The 22,610-nt window shown below is 42.2% G+C and overlaps 1 protein-coding gene across 1 annotated transcript; it reads left to right on the top strand.

Annotated features, from left to right (window-relative positions):
• The first annotated feature begins 9,210 nt into the window (after positions 1–9,210).
• Positions 9,211–21,384, top strand: TNIP2 (TNFAIP3 interacting protein 2). Its single transcript, XM_040335315.1, has 6 exons — positions 9,211–9,736; positions 15,307–15,591; positions 17,191–17,274; positions 17,452–17,733; positions 19,325–19,441; positions 20,561–21,384. The coding sequence occupies exons 1-6, from the start codon at positions 9,359–9,361 to the stop codon at positions 20,831–20,833; spliced, it is 1,419 nt and encodes a 472-aa protein (XP_040191249.1). The 5' UTR covers positions 9,211–9,358; the 3' UTR covers positions 20,834–21,384.
• The last annotated feature ends 1,226 nt before the right edge of the window (positions 21,385–22,610 follow it).

Raw genomic sequence — 22,610 nt, 5'->3', positions numbered from 1 at the left:
TTGCATAGCATTGCCTTTTATGCCAATTCGTACCGATGCTTTTTCCAGTACTTTGTTCAGTACCTTACATACCCTCCCCATAAAAATGTGTTAATTGTCAATATAGCAATATCCTTAAAAAGCCACAATGTGTCATTTGAACAGTGACGGCTGGTGCTCCAAATTTTTTTTGGGGGGGGGGGGGCGCAAACAAACTGAAAACTTCTGGGGAAAAAAAAACATCAATTGCAGCCTCAGGCTGCATTCACACCTAATCGCGGCTTTTTGTCCCGCGAATTGCGGCGACAAATTGCAGCGTTTTGTACCGCGATTTGCGGCGACAAAACGCTGCGATTTTAACCCCTATTAACCCCCAGGTCCACATCTCCTATGCCGAACGCCGAAGCCGCCTGAAAAAAAGGGTCCAGGACTTGTTTTGAGCTTCAGGCGTTCGGCGTTTCGGCGTTTGGCGTGGAGATGTGAACCATCTGCATAGAGGGCAATGGTATTTCTCCCCTCCAGCGTATCGAGCGTCGGGCGTAAATGCGCCTAGGTGTGAATGGAGCCTTACTGTGCCATCAAACGCAAGCACTGTGCCCATCAAACGCAGGCACTGTGCCCATCAAACGCAGGCACTGTGCCCATCAAACGCAGGCACTGTGCCCATCAAACGCAGGCACTGGGCCATCAAACACAGCCACTGTGCCCATCAAACCCTTATGGATGCACCGCCATTGCATCTGAACACCTTTCTAGTTGTGCATTCCGACCAATGAGATGGATGAAACGTGTGGGTATTTATTATGGAAACCTTTTTTTTCTTCTGTTCTCCTAAGAAAGGACTTTAAATCTATTAAAAGACCAGGAAATTCTGAGAATTGTGGTGAACATTCATGCCAGGAGCCAGACAATGCTGAAAAAATGTCAGCAAAGCAGGTTTTTACAAAGTTCTGATTGTAACCAGGGAACTTTCAGCAACTTTTGTTTCCCACAACAAAACTTTACTCAACCTGCTTTGCATTGTCACCAGTCAAGGAACTGCCGCATTGCTGACCTTATTTTCCCACAAGAACAGTTCCTGCAACTTTAAACATCCATCATCTCAAATGCAGAGACCATACCAAGCCAAGTGCTGCCACCTACTGGATATTTTGCTAGCAAGCATTTGATTGAACTGTGCAAAAATGTATTTTCCCTCCCTGAAGGCACAGACACTACAGGAGCTACACAGCATTCTACAATATATTTATCATAGGAAATAATGCCATACCATTGTGTCAGGGGCAATGGTTTCTTTTTGTGAAATGCAATGAGCTTGATTTACTAAATGAGTAGAACCTTTTCACTCAGCAGCATGAATGATCACTTTGCAAAGTGAATTTTAGTAAATAAGGTGAATCTGGATTCACTTTGAATGCCTAATGTAAATTATTATTATTATTTAGTAAGCTCAGTTAATACCTTTATAAAGTGAAGACCCTCTACTTCTAAATAGATATAGAGGGCCAGATTCTCAAAAGGCTTACGATGGCGCAACGCCATTTGCGCCGTCGTAAGTCCTAATCTGGGCTGTCGTACCTATGCGACTGATTCTTAGAATCAGTTACGCATAGATATCCATTAGATCTGACAGGCGTAAGGCTCTTACGCTGTCAGATCTTAGATGCAATTTTTTTTCCCGCCGCTAGGTGTCGCAGACGTCGTTTTCCCCGTCGGATATGCAAATTAGCTATTTACGCGAGATTCCCCAACGTACGCGCGGTCGACACAGTGAATTTACGACGTTTCCGTAGCATTTGCGACGTGTAAAGTTGCCCCTGCTATATGAGGGGCAACCAATGTTAAGTATGGCCGTCGTTCCCGCGTCGAAATTTAAAAATGTACGTCGTTTGCGTAAGTCGTCCATGAATAGCGCTGGACGCCATTTAAGTTAATGTCGAAACCAATGACGTCCTTGCGACGTCATTTAGCGCAATGCACGTCGGGGAATTTTAGGGACGGCGCATGCGCAGTACGATCGGCGCGGGAACGCGCCTAATTTAAATGATCCACGCCCCCTACCTGGATCATTTGAATTAGGCGGGCTTGCGCCGGAGGATTTACGTTATGCCGCCGCAACTTTACAGGCAAGTGTTTTGTGAATCAAGCACTTGCCCGTAAAACTTGCGGCCGCGTAGCGTAAACGAGATACGTTACGCCCGCATAGTTTTACGCCAGTATACGAGAATCTGGCCCAGAGTTTCCACTTTTCAATGTGAGTGCTGACCTAGCTTAGTGAATAAGGTGAAGATCTGTTACTATAGTCATCCAATCATTCACAAGCTAAATTCCTTTTATTTCATTTCCCTTGCACACGATTGGGTATTTACAGGGCCACCATCAGGAATTATGGGGCCCCTTACACAGCTTCAGGCATGGGCCCCCTGGAGCAGAGAACCGGGAGGGGGGGGGGGCTGCCGTGAATTGAGAAGGGGGGTGCCGCCGCTAATTGAGAAAATTGAGAAGCGGAGGGGTTGTGAATTCAGAAGTGGGGGGTGCCACGAACGAATTGGGGGGTTGCCCTGGGGACCTCTGGGCCCCTTACAAAAAAATAAAAAGAATAATAAAAAAATATATATAAAAAAAAAAGGGGTTGCCATCCAGGGCCCTGGGGACCTCCGGGCCCTTTAATAAAAAGAAAAAAAAAGAAATATAAAAAATACATATACTTTTTTTTTTTTTTACATGTTTTTTTATATAAAAAAAAAAGGGGGTTGCCATCCGGGGCCCTCGGGACCTCCGGGCCCTTTAATAAAAAGAAAAAAAAAGAAATATAAAAAATGTATATAAGATTTAAAAAAATATATATTTATAAAAAAAAAAAAAAGGAGGGGGGGTTGCCATCCGGGCCCCTGGGGACCTCTGGGCTCTTTAATAAAAAATATATATATATATATATATATATATATATATATATATATATATATATATAAAAAAAATGTTTATATAAAAAAAAAAAGGGGGGGTTGCCATCCGGGGGCCCTGGGGACCTCCGGGCCCCTGGGTACCTTTGGGCCCTTTATTAAAACAAAAATAAAAAAAATATATAAAAAAATAATAAAACATTTTTTTATAAAAAAAAATTAAAAGGGGGCCTCCGGGTCCCTTACAAAAAATTATTAATAAATAAAAAAAGGGGGGGTTGTCATCCGGGCCCTTGGGGACCCCTGGGCCCCTTATATGTGTACTGCCTGTATACAAATGTACATGCGGCGGTCCGGAAGTGGTTAATCAGCGTTTTTGAGTGTAGCTCTTTTTTTTTTTTGCTTTTTTTTTTTTTTCAATTGATAAAAAAACGCAAAAAAAACGCTGGCGCCAGCGTTTTTAAGCGTTTTTGGCAGTTTTTGCGTTTTTTCCCGCTGAAAAACTCCAAAGCTCATTAACACTAAAAAATGGGCACATAGGCTAACATAGAGTTCAGTTTATGGGCTTTAAAAAAAAAAGCCAAAACGCCAATAAACTGCAGTTTATCAGCTTCAGTGTGCATGTGTACTTCTTTTTATTGGCTGGCCTACTTTGAGGACAACTCAAGCAATGGAACTACAGTAAAACCTTGGATTGCGAGCATAATTTGGTCCAGAAACATGCTTGTAATCCAAAGCACTTGTATATCAAAGTGAATTTCCCCATAAGAAATAATGGAAACTCAAATGATTCGTTCCACAATCATTTGTTTATAGGTCCTTCAGTTTATAGTCCATACAAAAAGATTATAGCAATGTGATAAGTTGTGTAACCATAAAATGTCCATCCACAAATGAAAGCCTCCCCAACGGGATTAGAAGCAAAATCCAGCAGGAGCTACAGAGTATAAAAGAGAAGAGAGGCGCCTCTAAGTGTAGCAAAAAGTTGCTAAATGTTGTACCTTCATTAAATGTAACCATATTGCTTCACTTAGAGGCTCCTCTTCTTTTTTATACTCAGTTGTGACATGAAACTACTCTTATATCAAGACATCGCTTGTATATCAAGGCAAAAGTTATTTAAAAAAATTGCTTGCCCAGCAAAATGCTCTCAAATCAAGTTACTCTCAAACCAAGGTGTTACTGTACATGTAAAAATGGTGTGCTGAAGTGGCAGCAATGCATGTGTGTAAGTGAAAAAAAAAGCACACAGATTGATGTGAAAGGGCCCAAAGCCCCCATTCACACTTAAAGGGTTGTAAAGGTACATTTTTTTTCCTAAATAGCTTCCTTTACCTTGGTGCAGTCCTCCTTCACTTACCTCAGCCTTCCATTTTGCTTTTGAGCCTAGGTTCACACTGCTGCGAATTCAAAATCGCGGTAAAATGCGCGATTTTACCGCGATTTCGCGGCTGCGATTTTGCCGCGATTTCGGCCGCAATTTAATGTAAATCGCGGCCCGAAATCGCAAAAAGTAGTACAGGAACTACTTTTTGAAATCGCAGATGCGGCGTCGCACTGATTAGGACAGTGCCATTGCCGACAATTGCCGCCGATTTGAGATGCGATTTGACATGTCAAATCGCATCTCAAATCGTTCCAAATCGTATCCAGTGTCAACCAGGGCTAAATGTCCTTATTTCTTCTGAGAAATCCTCACTTCCTGTTCTTCTGTCTGTAACTCCACACAGTAGTGCAAGGCTTTCTCCCTGGTGTGGAGTGTCGTGCTCACCCCCTCACTTGGGCTACAGGAGTGTCAGAACGCTCTCTACGTTGCAGAGAAAGGAGCTGTGTGTTAGTGGGCGTCCTGACTCTCCTGTAGTCCAAGAAAGGGGGCGAGCACGACACTCCACACCAGGGAGAAAGTCTTGCATTACTGTGTGGAGTTACAGACAGAAGAACAGGAAGTGAGGATTTCTCAGAAGAAATAAGGACATTTAAAAGCAAAATGGAAGGATGATGTAAGTGAAGGAGCACTGCACTAAGGTAAAGGAAGCTATTTAGGGGGAAAAAATTGTACCTTTACAACCCCTTTAACCTCCCTGGCGGTATGATTCTGTCAGAAAAAACATGCTGAAAGCGGTACCATTATTTGCAAGGAAATTTGGCGTTTTATATTGTAGGTCTGTAATTTTTAGGAATAACTCACTTAAATCTGACCAAACAAGAGTCTAGTAGGCATCCCGGGTATGACATTTTTTTAAAAACAAAATTATAAATTATAATATAATAAATAATTATAAATAATTATAACAAATAATAATATAATTCTAATAAAAAATATTCAATAATGTAATCAAATCAAAATCACTGAAATTTTCTCAGTTGCAGAATTGTCGCTGTCATTATTTTTTTTTTTTTTTAATGACGAATTTCCCCACAAATCGCTATCGCACAATTCTGCAAGTGATTATAATTTATTATCGCTGTTTTTTAGCTGATCTAAAACCATTTTTGACATAAAGGGACACTTTTGGTTGCTATGGACAATCTACAGTTTGCAGGGAGAAAGAAAGGTTTTTATTATATAAAATGACATGCATGACACTGGGCAGACCACTAGGGACAAGGGGGGTGTGTATTTTGTACATACAGTACTGTAATCTATAAGATTACAGTATACTGTATGTAATGTGTTTGTTTACTTTTTTGAATTTGGCGCCGTTCTCCGTCCCCGTGCGTCGTAACGTCGCAGGGAACGGAGATCGGCGTCACACGGAGGCACTGTGTGAATCGAGCGAGGTCCCGCTCGCTCACACAGCGCGGTGGCATCGCTGGATCCAGGGACAAGGTAAGTAAACACACCCTGTACATCCAGCGAGGCGAGCCCGAGTCTGACTCGGGGTTACCGCTCGCAGCAGGAAAATCTAACCCCGAGTCAGACTGGGGAATACCGCCAGGCAGGTTAATGCGGCTTTGGAATTGCACCACTTCAGCAAGTTACACATCAAATCACCAAAAATAGTGCAGGAACCTTTTTCTAATTGGTGCAAGATGGAGTCACACCAAGGTAAACAGACCCATAGGTACAAATTGGGTGTGAATTATTATGTGATTTTGAACTGTCAAATCGCATTACAAGTCGCATTGGTGTGAATGGGGCTTAATGTAATTCCAGTATAATTGCAGTATAATCTGTACACTGTGGGCCAGATTCAGGTACCTTGGGCGTATCTCTGCGTCGGCGTAACGTATCCGATTTACGTTACGCCGCCGCAAGTTTTTCAGGCAAGTGCTTTATTCACAAAGCACTTGCCTGTAAAGTTGCGGCGGCGTATCGTAAATCACCCGGCGGAATTCAAATTCGGCGGGTAGGGGGCGTGTAACATTTAAATGAATCGCGTCCCCGCGCCGAACGAACTGCGCATGTGCCGTCCGTAAAATATCCCAGTGTGCAGTGCTCCAAATGACGTCGCAAGGACGTCATTGGTTTCGACGTGAACGTAAATGACGTCCAGCCCCATTCACGGATGACTTGCGCAAACGACGTAACTTTTTAAAATTTCGACTTGGGAACGACTGCCATACATAACATTGGCTGCGCCTCATATAGCAGGGGCAACTTTACGCCGGGAAAAGCCTAACGTAAACGTCATAAATTTACTGCGTCGGCCGCGCGTACGTTCGGGAATTTGCGTATCTAGCTAATTTGCATACTCGACGCGATTTTTGGGGATATTTATTATAGCAAAAAGTTTAAAATATTGCCTTTTTTTTTTCAAAATTGTTGCTCTTTTTTTGTTTACAGCGCAAAAGATAAAAACCGCAGAGGTGATCAAATACCACCAAGAGAAAACTCTATTTGTGGGGGAAAAAAAGGACGTAAATTTTGTTTGTGTACAACGTCGCACGACCGCGCAATTGTCAGGTAAAGTGACGCAGTGCCGAAACGCAATAAGTTCTCTGGTCAGGAAGGGGGTAAATTAGTCCGGGGCTGAAGTGGTTAAATGTACATGTTACAGTGCATGTGCTATTGATTAAAATGTTGCTTCAGACAAAAAATGGGGAGGAGACAATGGTTGTTCCTATATGCTAAGAACAGATCGGTCTCCTCACCCCTGACAGAACCTGGATGTGTTTACACACACAAATCCACGTTCTCGCTCTATCAGGAGCAATCGCGGGTGCCTGACGGACATTGCGGCTGCCGGGCACGTGCACCGGCTCCTTAAGGACACGGCGGGCGCGCCTGCCCCCTATACTCCATAAAGCGCCCGCCGTACAGCTATGGTGATTCGCGTAGGAGTGCCATTCTGCCGCCTTCAATCGACGGGTACCTTCTCCTTGTATTGCCAGCAGGTACTGCAGCCTATTCAAATGAATGGGCTGCTATGCCCTTGCACACGCCGCACGCAGGACCCGTACAGATGTGAACATAGCCTAAATCGGCCCTGGTATGTGGAGGCTTGAATGTGAGTTAGAGCTGGGGTCTCCAAACTTTCTAACCAGGGGGCTAGTTTACTGTCCTTCAGACTTTAGGGGGGCCGGACTGTTGCCATTGTCTATCTGTCTATCTGTCTATCTATCTGTCTATCTATCTATCTATCTATCTGTCTATCTGTCTATCTATCTATCTATCTGTCTATCTATCTATCTATCTATCTATCTATCTATCTATCTATCTGTCTGTCTGTCTATCTATCTATCTATCTATCTATCTATCTATCTATCTATCTATCTATCTATCTATCTATCTGTCTATCTATCTATCTGTCTATCTGTCTATCTATCTATCTATCTATCTATATGTCTATCTGTCTGTCTATCTGTCTATCTGTCTATATGTCTATCTGTCTATCTGTCTATCTATCTATCTACATGTCTGTATCTATCTATCTATATGTCTATCTATCTATCTATATGTCTATCTATCTATCAGATATCTATCTATCTATATGTCTATCTATCTATCTATCTATCTGTCTATCTGTCTATATGTATATCTATCTATCTATCTATCTAAAATAAAAAATATATCAAATATAGATATGTATTTATGTATATTGAGTGTCCTGGCACATGATATGAATGTGATGTGTAGTGTCAGTAAAAAGACCATTGATTAGGGACTGAGCTGTGATTAGGGACTGGGCTGTGATTAGGGACTGTGATTAGGGACTGAGCTGTGATTAGGGACTGGGCTGTGATTAGTGACTGTGATCAGGGACTGTGATTAGGGACTGTGATTAGGGACTGGGCTGTGATTAGGGACTGGGCTGTGATTAGTGACTGTGATTAGGGACTGTGATTAGGGACTGGGCTATGATTAGGGACTGAGCTGTGATTTGGGACTGGGCTGTGATTAGGGACTGTGATTAGGGACTGGGCTGTGATTAGGGACTGGGCTGTGATTAGGGACTGAGCTGTGATTTGGGACTGTGCTGTGATTAGGGACTGGGCTGAGATTAGGGACTGGGCTGAGATTAGGGACTGTGATTAGGGACTGGGCTGTGATTAGGGACTGGGCTGTGATTAGGGACTGGGCTGTGATTAGGAACTGGGCTGTGATTAGGGACTGGGCTGTGATTAGGGGCTGGGCTGAGATTAGGGACTGGGCTGAGATTAGGGACTGGGCTGTGATTAGGGACTGTGATCAGGGACTGGGCTATGATTAGGGACTGGGCTGTGATTAGGGACTGGGCTGTGATTAGGGACTGGGCTGTGATTAGGGGCTGGGCTGAGATTAGGGACTGGGCTGTGATTAGGGACTGTGATTAGGGACTGGGCTATGATTAGGGACTGGGCTGTGATTAGGGACTGTGATCAGGGACTGGGCTATGATTAGGGACTGGGCTGCGATTAGGGACTGGGCTGTGATTAGGGACTGTGATTAGGGACTGGGCTGCGATTAGGGACTGTGATTAGGGACTGGGCTGCGATTAGGGACTGGGCTGTGATTAGGGGCTGTGATTAGGGACTGGGCTGCGATTAGGGACTGGGCTGTGATTAGGGGCTGTGATTAGGGACTGGGCTGTGATTAGGGACTGGGCTGTGATTAGGGGCTGGGCTGTGATTAGGGACTGGGTTGTCACTGTGTTCCCAGCAGAGGTTAGTCACAGCAGGCAGGCTGGGCAGGATATGAGGAAAGACTCTTCCAGGACCCTCAGGAGAAGGACAGCCATGGTGGGACCGTGGAGGATTTTTCATGAACAGTCCCCATGTGTTCAAAAGTACAAGAAAAGTCCATGTGTGTGCAGCACAGGGGAAGCCCCAGAGGAAATTCCCATCTAATGCTCTGCACTCTGCTGGCCCCGCCCCCAGCCACGCCCCCGTGTACATAACCAGGAACAGTGTGTGCGGGACTGTCAGAGTCAGTGAGTTCCGATCACTAAGGAAGGACGGATCCCCGGGCTGGACATTTGGTTACATTGTTTACACACTACGCGGAGACGTTTTGCCCCCTTGCTTGTATTGCTGTGGATTGTGTATCTCGGAGCATGTCCTCTATCAGTGACGGAAGTACGGATGCCCTGGTGGCCCGCTTTAAGCTGCTGGAGGAGACGGTGGACAAGCTGCACCGGGAGAACCGGAGCCTGACCGCCAAGCTGAAGAGTTACAACATGCTGAGCACCTTCTACCATGAGGCCAGGCAGCAGAACAAGACCCTCAACCGACAGCTGGCCGACAAGGAGGTCCTCATCACCCGACTCAGGGATGGAGGACAGTACACCCCTAGCAAGGGTCTGGAGGAGCATCTTCTGCTGGAGCCATCCAAGTCCCTGGTGGACAGTCTGGTGGGACAACTGAGCAGTATGAGGAACCAGCTGAAAGAGACCGAGAGGATCTGCCAGGAGAAAGTGGGGACCCTCAACCAGGTAGGCACACAACAATGTATACAACAAGTGTGACACAACAATGTATACAAGTGTGACACAACAATGTCTACAAGTGTGACACAACAATGTATACAAGTGTGACACAACAATGTATACTATAGAAGTGTGACACAACAATGTCTACTATAGAAGTGTGACACAACAATGTCTACTATAGAAGTGTGACACAACAATGTCTACTATAGAAGTGTGACACAACAATGTCTACAAGTGTGACACAACAATGTATACAACAAGTGTGACACAACAATGTATACAACAAGTGTGACACAACAATGTCTACTATAGAAGTGTGATACAACAATGTATACTATAGAAGTGTGACACAACAATGTATACTATACAAGTGTGACACAACAATGTATACTATAGAAGTGTGACACAACAATGTATACTATAGAAGTGTGACACAACAATGTATACTATACAAGTGTGACACAACAATGTATACTATACAAGTGTGACACAACAATGTCTACTATAGAAGTGTGACACAACAATGTCTACTATAGAAGTGTGACACAACAATGTCTACTATAGAAGTGTGACACAACAATGTCTACTATAGGAGTGTGACACAACAATGTATACTATACAAGTGTGACACAACAATGTCTACTATAGGAGTGTGACACAACAATGTCTACTATAGGAGTGTGACACAACAATGTATACTATACAAGTGTGACACAACAATGTATACTATACAAGTGTGACACAACAATGTATACAACAAGTGTGACTCAACAATGTATACAACAAGTTTGATACAACAATGTATACTATAGAAGTGTAATGCAGCATATCATACAATGGGGGTTATTTACTAAAGGCAAATCCACTTTGCGCTACAGGTGCAATTGGAAGTGCAGTCGCTGTAGATCCGAAGGGGACATGCAAGGAAAAAAAAACAGCATTTTAGCTTGCACATGATTGGATGATAAAATCAGCAGAGCTTCCCCTCAGATTTAAATCTGCTTGACTTCCAAGTACACTTTCACTTGTAGTGCAAAGTGGATTTGCCCCCAATGTATAGGAATGTGGCCAAACAATGTATGCTAGTATTATACAACAATGTATCCAAACCTAGATCCCTTTCTGTAGACTTTCCTTCACTTCCCGTCTAAGAGACACAACAGGAAGAAAGAGGAAATCCCTCAGAAAAGGGTGAAAATCTCCCCTAATAGAGAGTTGTCATCAGGATACACGTCCCCTTTGGAGGGGTTACCTTCTATTTCTATTCTTTTAACAACTTCATCATTTAGGATTTCCCATTACTCTCTATCCCAGGAGAGAAAGTAAACCCCCCCAGTTAGGATACAGTCAGAAATAATAATAATAATACAAAAAAAAGACGGTTTCAGCATTTTATTCAGTGTCCAAAGAACTAGAAATTAAAGTATGGTGTGTGTGTGTGTGTGTGATTTGTTTATTTGTTGTTTTTTTTTTTTTTTTTTTGCTTTAGATACATTTTAACTGATCAAAGCATATTGTGTTTCCAAAGCAACAATCAGAATGACATTGCTACAATGCGAGTTCTGCACGTCATTGGCAATAACACCATGTTATTAATGACGCCAAAGGAATACACTTGGCACCTGTTGTAAACTTTCTGCCCATGTGGCGTATTCCTGAAAGTGCATTGCCAGGCTGACATGTGCACATGTATCTGTTGGCTCAGTCTACAAACTATAAAACTCAGATTAGGATCTTTATTTTAGTTGTGTGACTGTCAGTTTTGATTTTTTATATATATATATATATATATATATATATATATATATATATATATATATATATATTTAAAAAAAATCATATTATATTATTACAGTGTGTATATGTGTATATATGTGTGTATGTGTATATATATATATATATATATATATATATATATATGTATGTATATGTGTGTGTGTGTGTGTGTGTATATATATATATATATATATATATATATATATATATATATATATTATATAAATTATTATTTTATATAAAATAAATAAATAATAAATAAATAATAAATAAATAAATTAGATAGAGATAGATATTATTTTTATTATTATTATATATAATATATATATTTTTTATTAATAATAATTTATATATATATATATAAATTATAGGATAGGGATCTTAATAATAAAAAAAATATCTATTATATATAATAATAAAAAAAATAATAATAATAAAAAATAAATTAGATAGAGATAGATAATATTTTATTTATTATTATATATAATATATATATTTTTTATTATTAAGATCCCTATCTTGGTGTTAGCTTTGTCAGCTCAACTGACAAAGCCAACACCAGGATAGGGATCTTAATAAAAAAAAAAATTATATTTTATATAATAATAATAAATAAAATAATATCTATCCTATCCTATCCTATCCTATCTAATTTCTGCCTTCCTTGCATGTTTGCAGCATTGTGTTTTATTGGGGTGATATTTGTGTGTAACATCTCCCGAGTGACCCTGTTCCTGAGGATGTTCTTGTGCTGCACATATAAACACGTTGTGCAATTCCCTGCTAGCATTCCATGTAAGGTCATGCATTTTTATTTCTAGAACAAAGGCAAGTAAAGCAAATGTTTCTTCTCTTTGGAAACTTTGACAGCCTGCCTATATCCTGCGGTCTGGGGAACTCCTATCACATGAATAGCGCTCCTCGCTATCCTGAGCATTTCTATGTCTTTAACCAGAAGGATTTTCCTGCGCCCTGACCTGGGGTGACATCCATTCTCGTACAGGACGGGCTCAGTGAGTCAGTCCACTCCCATGTATGCAGGCTTTGCTGACCTGTCCGGATACAGAAGATCCAGTAAAAAGTGATCACACCTTTACCTGTCAGATATTGTTTATTTACTAGTTACTATAGAGACCAAGCTTGTGGTTCTATTGAACAAAGTTGGGCAGGGTGCACAATGACAATTGCTTATTATAAACAGCGGCAGAACCACAGATTGCCTAACATAGGTGAGCCAACCTTGTAAGGAGTATTATGACAACAGCTGTTAGAAAAGTATCTGTCCTGTGTAAATGGCCACGTTTCAATCCAGTCTGTGTTATTAAAATTATCTCTTTGAATGCCACATAGGCAGCGTGGTGTGCCATGACTGTAGGGGTTTGCAGTATAAATGCCAATTATAATATTTGATCAGATAATCTTGATCATTTAGGGGGGGGGTATACCAAAACTGGAGAGTGCAAAATCTGGTGCAGCTCTGCATAGAAACCAATCAGCTTCCGGGTTTTAGCCCTGGTTCACATTGATGCTACTTTGAAATCACGGTACTTCACTTGATATAGCGTGATTTCAAAGTAGCAAGGTCAGCGCGATTTCAGCTGCTACTTGATAGACATCTATGTGGCTTCATACACAGATGTCTATTGAAATCGCACCTGAAATCGGCAAAAGTAGTGCAGAAACTACTTTTGCAAATCGGTGCGGAGCCGCAAAATCGGTGTCGCACTGATTGGAACAGTGCCATTGCCGCCAATAGGCTGCGACTTGATCTTTCAAATCGCGTGACAAATCGCTCCAATGTGAAACTAGGCTTATTGTCAAATCTTAAAGCTAGGGTTCACCCAAAACATTTTTTTTAACATTCAGCCGAGTTGTCCTAAATGACAATCGGCTGTTTTTTTTTTGTTTTTTTTCCTTGTACATACCGTATTTTCACCGCCGCTTCCGGGTATGTCTTCTTCGGGACTGGGCTTTCCTAATTGATTGACAGGCTTCCGACCGTCGCATACAGCGTCGCATACAGCGCGTCACGAGTTGCCGAAAGAAGCCGAACGTCGGTGCGGCTCTATACGGCGCCCGCGCACCGACGTTTGGCTTCCTTCGGCAACTCGTGACGCGGAGTATGCGACGGTCGGAAGCCTGTCAATCAATTAGGAACGCCCAGTCCCGCAGAAGACATACCCGGAAGTGGCGGTGAAAATACGGTATGTACGGGAAAAAAAAAACACAGCCGATTGTCATTATGGCAAATCGGCTGAATGTAATGTTAAAAATTAATTTTTTGGGTGAACCTCCACTTTAATTGAACAAGCTGAAGTTAGAAGCTGATTGGCTGCTATGCACAGCTGCACCGGTTTCTGATTGCTCCAATTTTTAATAAATCTCCCCCATGGTGTTTTTAAAGTTGATCTAAAAGAAAAGTTTGTATTTTAGGAGATACCATTTTTATTTGGGGTAACTTAAAGGGTATCTTCACTGCATGTGAGCACCACAAACACTAATATATTAATATTCAAAGCAAACTCCCCAATCCATCCGTGTCCCTTTGCTTTGTTTTCTTGAGAAATCACTTTGAAACACAGCCCCTAGCATTTCTGTCCATGAGGGCAAATGATTCATGTAGAATTTACTTCCTGGAATCTGTCCATGAGGGCAAATGATTCATGTAGAATTTACTTCCTGGAATCTGTCCATGAGGGCAAATGATTCATGTAGAATTTACTTCCTGGAATCTATCTGCCCTTTGCTCAAGCATGCATGCAGGAGAGTGTTCTTAGCTCCCCTTCTGAAGTCTCCTGGGACTTATGACATCATTTGCCTAGGCAAGAAACCAGGAATTAACTGAAATGTAAAAAAAAAGAAGCTTAAAACAAGTAAATAGAATATAATTTCCTACCTATTTACTAATGCTAGTAGCATGAGGATTAAAAATAATTCATGTTGATTGAGAGAGCGAAGATCCATATTAAATAGATTGTAGTGCAAGCTTTCCCGGCATGATGGACATCTTTTTTCAAGACAATGTGCCATGAAAGTTTGCACTATATTTTATTTAGCCAATAAATGGTATCACCCTAAATTCAAACTTCTGCTTTTATTGATACAGCACTATGCTGCTGCTAAATTTGATCCATAAAGAGATATCGTCCCTCGAGTGCACTGGTAGCGCCAAGGGTGCCCATGCTATAAAAGGCAGCTTCTAGCTTCAAAGACAGGTGTCTGTTACTGGGTTGAAAAAGATGGGGTGGTGCCAAAGTGCAAGCTTAGAACTTGCGGTTGGTACTATTTACATAATAAGCGCTTCTCATAAATGACTAACATTTAATATACAGTAAAACCTTGGTTTGAGAGCGTTTTGCAAGACAAGCAAAATGTTTAAATAATTTTTGCCTTGATATACAAGTGATGTCTTGATATAAGAGTAGCGTCATGTCACAACTGAGTATAAAAAAGAAGAGAAGCCTCTAAGTGTAACAATATGGTTACATTTAATGAAGGTACAACATTTAGCAACTTATTGCTACACTTATAGGTGCCTCTCTTCTCTTTTATACCCTGTAAGAAAAATGCTTTGATATACAAGTGCTTTGGATTGCAAGCATGTTTCTGGAACAAATTATGCTCGCAAACCAAGGTTTTACTGTATATGTAAATTTCTTCCTAATACAGTCTTATGGTTAAACGAAATCTGTACAATGTTATGGGTATCCTAATCGTCATATGGTGTCTTCTTCAGAAGAGAATGTCTAGTACGCTGTGATGTATATTGACAAGTATTTGCGTTCTCCCCATGGCAGGAAATCCAGAGGCTTCACCAGCAGCTAGAGGAGAGAGACCAGCAGATAGAGAAGGTGTCCAGTTGGCCGTCACATGAGAAAGAGATGGAAATCTTCCGTCTGCAGCGGTCGCTGGCAGAGAAGGAGAGAGTTCAGGCTACGAGTGAGGTCCTGTGCCGCTCTCTGTCTGATGAAACCAACCAACTGCGGTGTAAGCTGACTGCCACGGCGGAAATGTGCCAACAACTTGTTACCTGCCTAGAAGATGCCCATCGGAAAAATGGAGGGCCACCACAAGAGCAGCAGGTTTGTTCTGTTTTTGTGACTTGGCCTAGACTGCTTGTGTGGCGAATGTCTACTGCGAGTATGTATGCAGCTTTGCCAGACTCCAGCCTTTTGTTTTGGGTGACTTTCCAAGGTCTATAACATTAAAATAGGACTTCTAAACATTCTTAAAGGAGACCTGTACTGATAAAGTATGCAGGCTGGAAATTCCTGGCTCTGCCCCCTGTAGATTTAGCCTAGTACTGCCTTACTACTACTGTTGCATGTCTCTGATTGGTGGAATTATGAACATAGAAGCAGAGATCTCACTCCCAGAATATTCAGGAGATACTGGAAGCCAGAGGATGAGCCAGATCACTGTTTTCAGAGGGCCATCCCTTTAAAAATGATAATAGTTATGTCTTTGTGGTGGGTGCAGTTGTTGTGTTAAAGTGGCCTATCATTACCATCCACACAACACTTTAGTATGGCCATAAGGCCATAATAATATTTTGAGTAATCCCCTTACTTTTTTCTTGCCTTAAAGCGGGAGTTTTTTAACATTAGATTCATGCTCGTTTTGTCAAGGGGAATCAGCTGTTTTTTTTTTTAAATCGAAGCCGTACTTACCGTTTTAGAGCGATTTTCTCCGCCGCTTCCGGGTATGGTCTTCGGGACTGGGCGTTCCTATTTGATTGACAGGCTTCCAACGGTCGCATACATCGCGTCACGAGAAGCCGAACGTCAGTGCGGCTCTATACGGCGCCTGTGCACCGACATTCGGCTACTTTCGGAAAATCGTGACGCGATGTATGCAAACGTCGGAAAACTGTCAATCAAATAGGAACGCCCAGTCCCGCAGCCCATACCCGGAAGCGGCGGAGAAGATGTATCTCTAAAACGGTAAGTACTGCTTAGATTGTAAAAGAAACACCCGATTCCCCTTGACAAAACGAGCCTCAATCTAATGTTAAAAAAAAAAGGTTTTTGGGTGAACCCCCACTTTAAGTAAGCAAAACTGATCCTTTAGATGACCAACCTTTTGAAGAGCAAGGGCCACTTAAGCGACTTGTTAACTGGTCGCGGGCCACAATGAGCGGAGAGAGTGGATGGCAGCCCACTCGGCTCTATAGAGCCCCCTCTACTCTCAGGACACCAAATATGCGGGTAATAGCAGTCTATGGCTCAGTGCAGGTAACCAGCAGGTGCACTTCTCTGCACCTGCGGATCAGTTTGAAAGCAGCCCAGTAACCACTGCAGAACAGATATGCCCATATATACACCTATTTTAGTAATAAACGTAGCTTTAATAACAGTATTCTATTTTATTCCATCCCAGAGCAGGAGGTCACGGGCCACATCAGAGGGCTCCGCGGGCCACTGGTTGGGCACCCCTGACCTAGGCAAGCTAGATCATGTGGCTACTTCTTAGTCAAGCAAGTATAGCATGAGGACACTGGGCCAGGGTGGCAACCAGGCAATGAGCATTTCATAAAAGACAGCCTAGGTATCGCCCTGTAATTGGCCTGAACTGGCTGTAGACTGAGTGTCGTGTAGTTGCGAGTGGTGTGCATAATGAAAAATTGTGCTTTTCCCACTTTATAAATCCTGGAAATAAATAAAGATGTCTCCTATTTACAGAATCTGAACAAGGACAGTGAGAATGAAGCAAACCTGAGCAAGTTACAGGAAGAAAACCGTTTATTAAAACAGAAAGTGACACATGTAAGTCTATGTAAATAACGTGATATTTTTATAACGTACTTCCTCTTTTTTCTCTTTACTGGAATGCCCTAATATATCAAGTTGATTAGTTAAAAGTATTCTGAATGTCTGCTAGAATATCCTGATTTCCACAAAGGCGCACCAGACTATATATCAATACTGTCATTATTCTTCCAGGTGGAAGACTTGAATGCCAAGTGGCAGAAGTATGATGCCAGCAGGGAGGAGTACGTGAAGAGTCTCCACCAACAACTGAAGGAGATGAAGGCGCAGAGGGAACATACGAAGAATACACACTCCGCACACAAACACCCAGACCTCTTACAGAAGGAGATCTCAAGACTCAACAGGCATCTGGAAGAAAAGATAAGTGAGAACACCAAACTGCAGCAAGAAGCCACTGAGATGGCCAGCACCAGGATCGCTGCCCAGGAGAGGATACAAATGTTGGAACAGCAGGTGAGAACACACGATATGTCTGCTTATTGTCACATGTAGATTCAGAATAACCCTTTAACCTCCCTGGTGGTATTCCCGAGGGGTGAATTTTCATTACCAAAAGCGGTAACCCCGAGCTACACTCTGGGATTGCATCACAGGATCCAGGCAAAATTACTTACTATGTGCCCAGGATGTCTCCCCGCAGTGTCTGTGGGCTGTGTCCTCCGCTCGATCTATCACTGTGCTGGGCTCCGTTCCCTGCAAATGTTGTGACGCACGGGGACGCCAAATTCAAAAAGTGAAAAAAACATAACACATACAGTACACTGTAATCTGTAAGATTACATTACTGTATCAAATCATTTCACCTCCCTTTTGTCCAGTGCCCTGCATGCATATATATATATATACTGTTCTTTTTGCCTGGAAACTTGACATTGTCCATGGCAACCAAAAAGTGTCCCTTTATGTCAAAAGCGATTTTAGAGCAGCTAGAAAACTGCGATAATAAATTAGAATCACTTGCAGAATTGAGCGATAGCGATTCGTGGGGAAATTTGTCATCAAACACTGAAAGTAGCCACAATTCTGCAACTGAGAACATTTCTGTGTTTTTCGATTTGACTACATTATTAAATACATTTTATTATAATATTTTTGTTATTTAGTATATTATCATTTTTGATTTTCATGTTTCAAACTTTATCATACCCGGGAAGTCTACTAGACTCTTGTTTGGACAGATTAAAGTGTGTTATTCCTAATGCCGCATACACAAGATCGGAAATTTCGACAAGAAAAGTTCGATGTGAGCTTTTGGTCGGAAATTCCGACCATGTGTAGGCTCCATCTGACTTTTTCTGTTGGAATTTCCAACAGCAAAAATTTGAGAGCTGGTTCTCAATTTTTCTGACAAGAAAAATTCTTGTCGGAAATTCCAATCGTCTGTATGCAATTTGCGACGCACAAAAAAACACGCATGCTCGGAATCAAGCAGAAGAGCCACACTGCCTATTGAACTTCATTTTTCTCGGCTCGTTGTACGTCACCGCGTTTTTGACGGTTGGGATTTCAGACAAAATTTGTGTGACCATGTGTATGCAACAAAAGTTTTAGCCAAAATTCAGTTGGGGAAAAAAATCCACGGTTTTCTTGACGGAATTTCCTATTGTCTGTACGTGGCATAAGCATTGCAGGCCTGCAATATAAAACGCCACATTTCAATGCAAAACAATGTACCGCTTTGAGATGTAAAAATCTGACATAATAATGCCGCCAGGGAGGTTAATGAACCATTACTGATTAATGGCCACACCTTTTTTTAAATCAAATAAAAAAAATATTAGTAAGTGTGTGTATGTATATTTATTTATGTATGTATGTATGTATGTATGTGTGTGTGTGTGTGTGTGTGTGTGTGTATATGTGTGTATATATATATATATATATATATATATATATATATATATATATACACACACACAGGAAAACAGGGGACTGCATTATATATGAAATGCTAAAATTAGCTTTATGATTTATAGTGTAAAAGTTTATGATTTGTATCTTATGCGGAGTTGGTAATAACTGTGGTTTCTTTTTTTCTTCAAAGTTGGTAGTCTACAAAGATGACTTCACATCAGAGAGGGCAGATCGGGAGAGAGCTCAAAGCCGCATTCAGGAGCTGATCGATGAGATTTCATGTTTACAGAAAAAGGGAAGGAGACAGGTAAGAACTATGGACCCTACTATTGTAACAGGCAGGACTGGTGGTGGTATTGTTGCTGTACTTGGGAGACTCCACAGTGGTAGTACTGATACTGTATCAGCAGGATTGGTATTGGTAGTACTGCTAGCTAGACTGCTGGTGGTAAAACTGCTACTGTACCAGCTGGACTGGTGGTGGGGGTAATGTTAAACTAGTGGTGGGTAGTACTGCTTCTGTACCATCGCTACTAGTAATAGTAGTATTGCTACTGTATGAGCTGGACTGGTAGTAATGGTAGTGGAGGTGGTAGTAGTACTGCCATCATATTAGCATGATTGGTGGTGTTTATACTGCTACCATATCAGCAGATTCGTGGTGGTGGTCCTGCTACTGTACCAGCAATGTGGTGGTGGTACTGCTATTGTATCAGCAGTACTGGTAGTAGTAATATTGCTACTGTATGAAATGGACTGGTAATAATAGTATTGCTATCATACCTTAAGATTAGTGCTGGTAGAACTTCTACTGTACCAGCAGTGCTGGTAGAACATTTATTGTACCAGCAGGACTTGGTAGTAGTAGTTAGGGCCGATCCGCCCTATAGGCTCACTATGCAAGTCGCTTGGGGCCCCGCAAAGCTGCGGAGGGCCCCCCAAATTACTAGAGGCCCTGCCTGGTGAGAAGTCCTTATCAGCCCCTCACCCCACTTCTCAATTTGCTGGCTGCTTGGGAGAAGAGGTAAGAAGTCGGAACCACCCTGCTTCTCACTATAATGTAAGATGTCATTTTCGGCAGCCCCCCCACTTTTCAACTTTAATGCGACATGTAATTTTGCTTAGGGCCCCAGGGAGGTTAGGATCGGCACTGGTGGTAGTAGTAGTACTGCTGCTGTACAAGCAGGACTGGTGGGGTGGTGGTAGTAGTACTGCTACCATATGATCAGGGTTGGTGGTGGTAGTACTGCTACTGCACTGGCCCATGTGACTGTTGAAAGGCCTGGGGCAAGAAAAACTTGGTACACAATTCTGTTCCTTACTGTCTACTGTCCTCCATGCTTTTTGACGCCAGTGACCTTAATCATTTTTAAGTTTCAATTTTCATAGGGTGTAAGAGTAACTTAATTTTCTTTTCCTTTTAAAGGATGACAAAGATGTTGGTAGCCAGTTCCAAATTCACATCGGTAACCGCAACAAAATGTACGTTCAGAAAAAACCTGAGCCTCTGCGTGGCCTTACCGCCGAGCATTCTGAAAACCGAAGACCGCTTTCCCCAGCAAACACCACGGAACGACAGCGAAGCCCTAGCTCTGAACAAAGAGGACAGGATGAGCTACAGTGTCCCCGGTGCCAGCAAGTTTTTCACGACAGACTAGGGGAGAACTTTCTAGAACACATCGCTGAATGCTGCCAGTGACCAGCACTTTTTGTACTTTTGTACCAATCTGATCACTACAATCCACAGGCTTTGGCTGCCTGTGATCAATATGCTGCTATCAGGCTGGGACTAAATCCTGGGACTCCTAGGCACATGCTTGGGACCTAAATGTGTTAGGCAGAAGCAATATAGCCACAGTGCTGCCTTTCACAATGCTGATTCTTTGCCAGTACAGAGGATGGAAACTGATACTCCATAGAAGTGCCTTAGTAGGCCTATAGCTGCACAAGCTATACAGTTTTGCTGTGTTCCTAACGAGTAATAATATAAATACTGGGTGCAGAAGTAAGTAGTACACTCAGGGATCTAATACAACCCTTTGTGCTTGGATGCCTGCAGTGCTCTGAGATATACTGTGACTTTGTCTGTGAGTGTTTAGGGGAGTGAATTGTAGGGATATGTAAAGACCTTTAGTAAAATTATTCAGTATGGAGTGATGAAGTGATATAACCTATTGCCACGTACACACGATCGGAAATTCCGACCAGAAAAGCGTGGATTTTTTTTCCGACTAAATGTTGGCTCAAACTTGTGTTGCATACACACAGTCACACAAAATTCCGGCCGTCGCGAACACGGTGACGTACAACACTACGACGAGCCGAGAAAAATTAAGTTCAATGCTTCCGAGCATGCCTCGACTTGATTCCGGGCATGCATGTTTTTCTGCACGTCGGAATTGCATACAGACGATCGGATTTTCCGACAAGCACTTTTCCCGTCGGAAAATTTGAGAACCAGCTCTCAATTTTTTGCTGTCGGAAATTCCGACAGAAAAAGTCCAATGGGGCATACATACGGTAATAGTTTCCGACCAAAAGCTCACATCAAACTTTTCTTGTCGGAAATTCCGATCATTAGGCATCCAATGAGAATTCTTCACCGTTTGTGCAGTTAGAACAATGATTGCGAATGGCCGTTTTGGGTTAAGACGCCAGGCTTTTTTCACATGGAAGAACGCTTGAAATAATTTTTTGTCCTCAGGGAGTCATTGCTAATGACTATTATAGATTATATCTATCTAAGCCATTATTGGGATGGCCAGTGGGAAGAATTCTTCTTACAAATCTTGGGAAAAATCCCCCCCCCCCCCCCCCAACAACTATTAAGCCTCGTACACACGACCGAGGAACTCGACGGGCGAAACACATCGTTTTCCTCGTCGAGTTCCTTGTTAGGCTGTCGAGAAACTCGACAAGCCAATTTTCTCCATTCCCATCAAGGAAATAGAGAACATGCTCTCTTTTTGGCTCGTCGACAGTTTCGACAGTTTCCTCGACGAAAATGTACACACGACCGGTTTCCTCGGCAAAAAAATATCTCCCAGCAAGTTTCTTGCTGGTTTTTGCCGAGAAACTCGGTCATGTGTACGAGGCTTAACAGTTATCTAAAAGATCAGTGGTTACCGTACTTATGTGAGAGGTAACATTTTCCCATTGCTCAAGGAACTTCTTGGAGGAACCCTAGGGTACCAAGGAACCCTGGTAGAGAAACGCTGGTATAAATGCTGCCTTTGCTTTATTAAGTAAAGATCTTTGTATCCCACCAAATGTGTAGGCCATAAATAGGTTGGTAGCTTCTGTACTGCATTTGTGTGAAGTTTACAAGGACTGAGGATAAAATAAGAGAAGAATTTTAACATTATCTCAGAACTGTGTTTTGTTCATGTAAAATCGGGGACAGAAAACTGCCTAGGGTGATGCACTTATATCTTTGTGTACTGTGACAGGTGCCATTAAGACCCCTTTCACACTTC

This window comes from Rana temporaria, chromosome 1, assembly GCF_905171775.1.
Source record: "Rana temporaria chromosome 1, aRanTem1.1, whole genome shotgun sequence".
Classification (NCBI taxonomy): domain Eukaryota; kingdom Metazoa; phylum Chordata; class Amphibia; order Anura; family Ranidae; genus Rana; species Rana temporaria.
The sequence above is the reverse complement of the archived record's forward strand: the minus strand, read 5'-3'. Positions and strand labels throughout refer to the sequence as shown.

What these genes read in the sequence shown, in the direction of transcription:
- TNIP2 (XM_040335315.1), top strand. Translation starts at nt 9,359, where the DNA reads ATGTCCTCTATCAGTGACGGAAGTACGGATGCCCTGGTGGCCCGCTTT. An exon ending in AAGTGGGGACCCTCAACCAG is followed by an intron (nt 9,737 to 15,306) that starts GTAGGCACACAA and finishes TCCCCATGGCAG; the next exon opens with GAAATCCAGAGGCTTCACCA. An exon ending in TACAAATGTTGGAACAGCAG is followed by an intron (nt 17,734 to 19,324) that starts GTGAGAACACAC and finishes TTTTCTTCAAAG; the next exon opens with TTGGTAGTCTACAAAGATGA.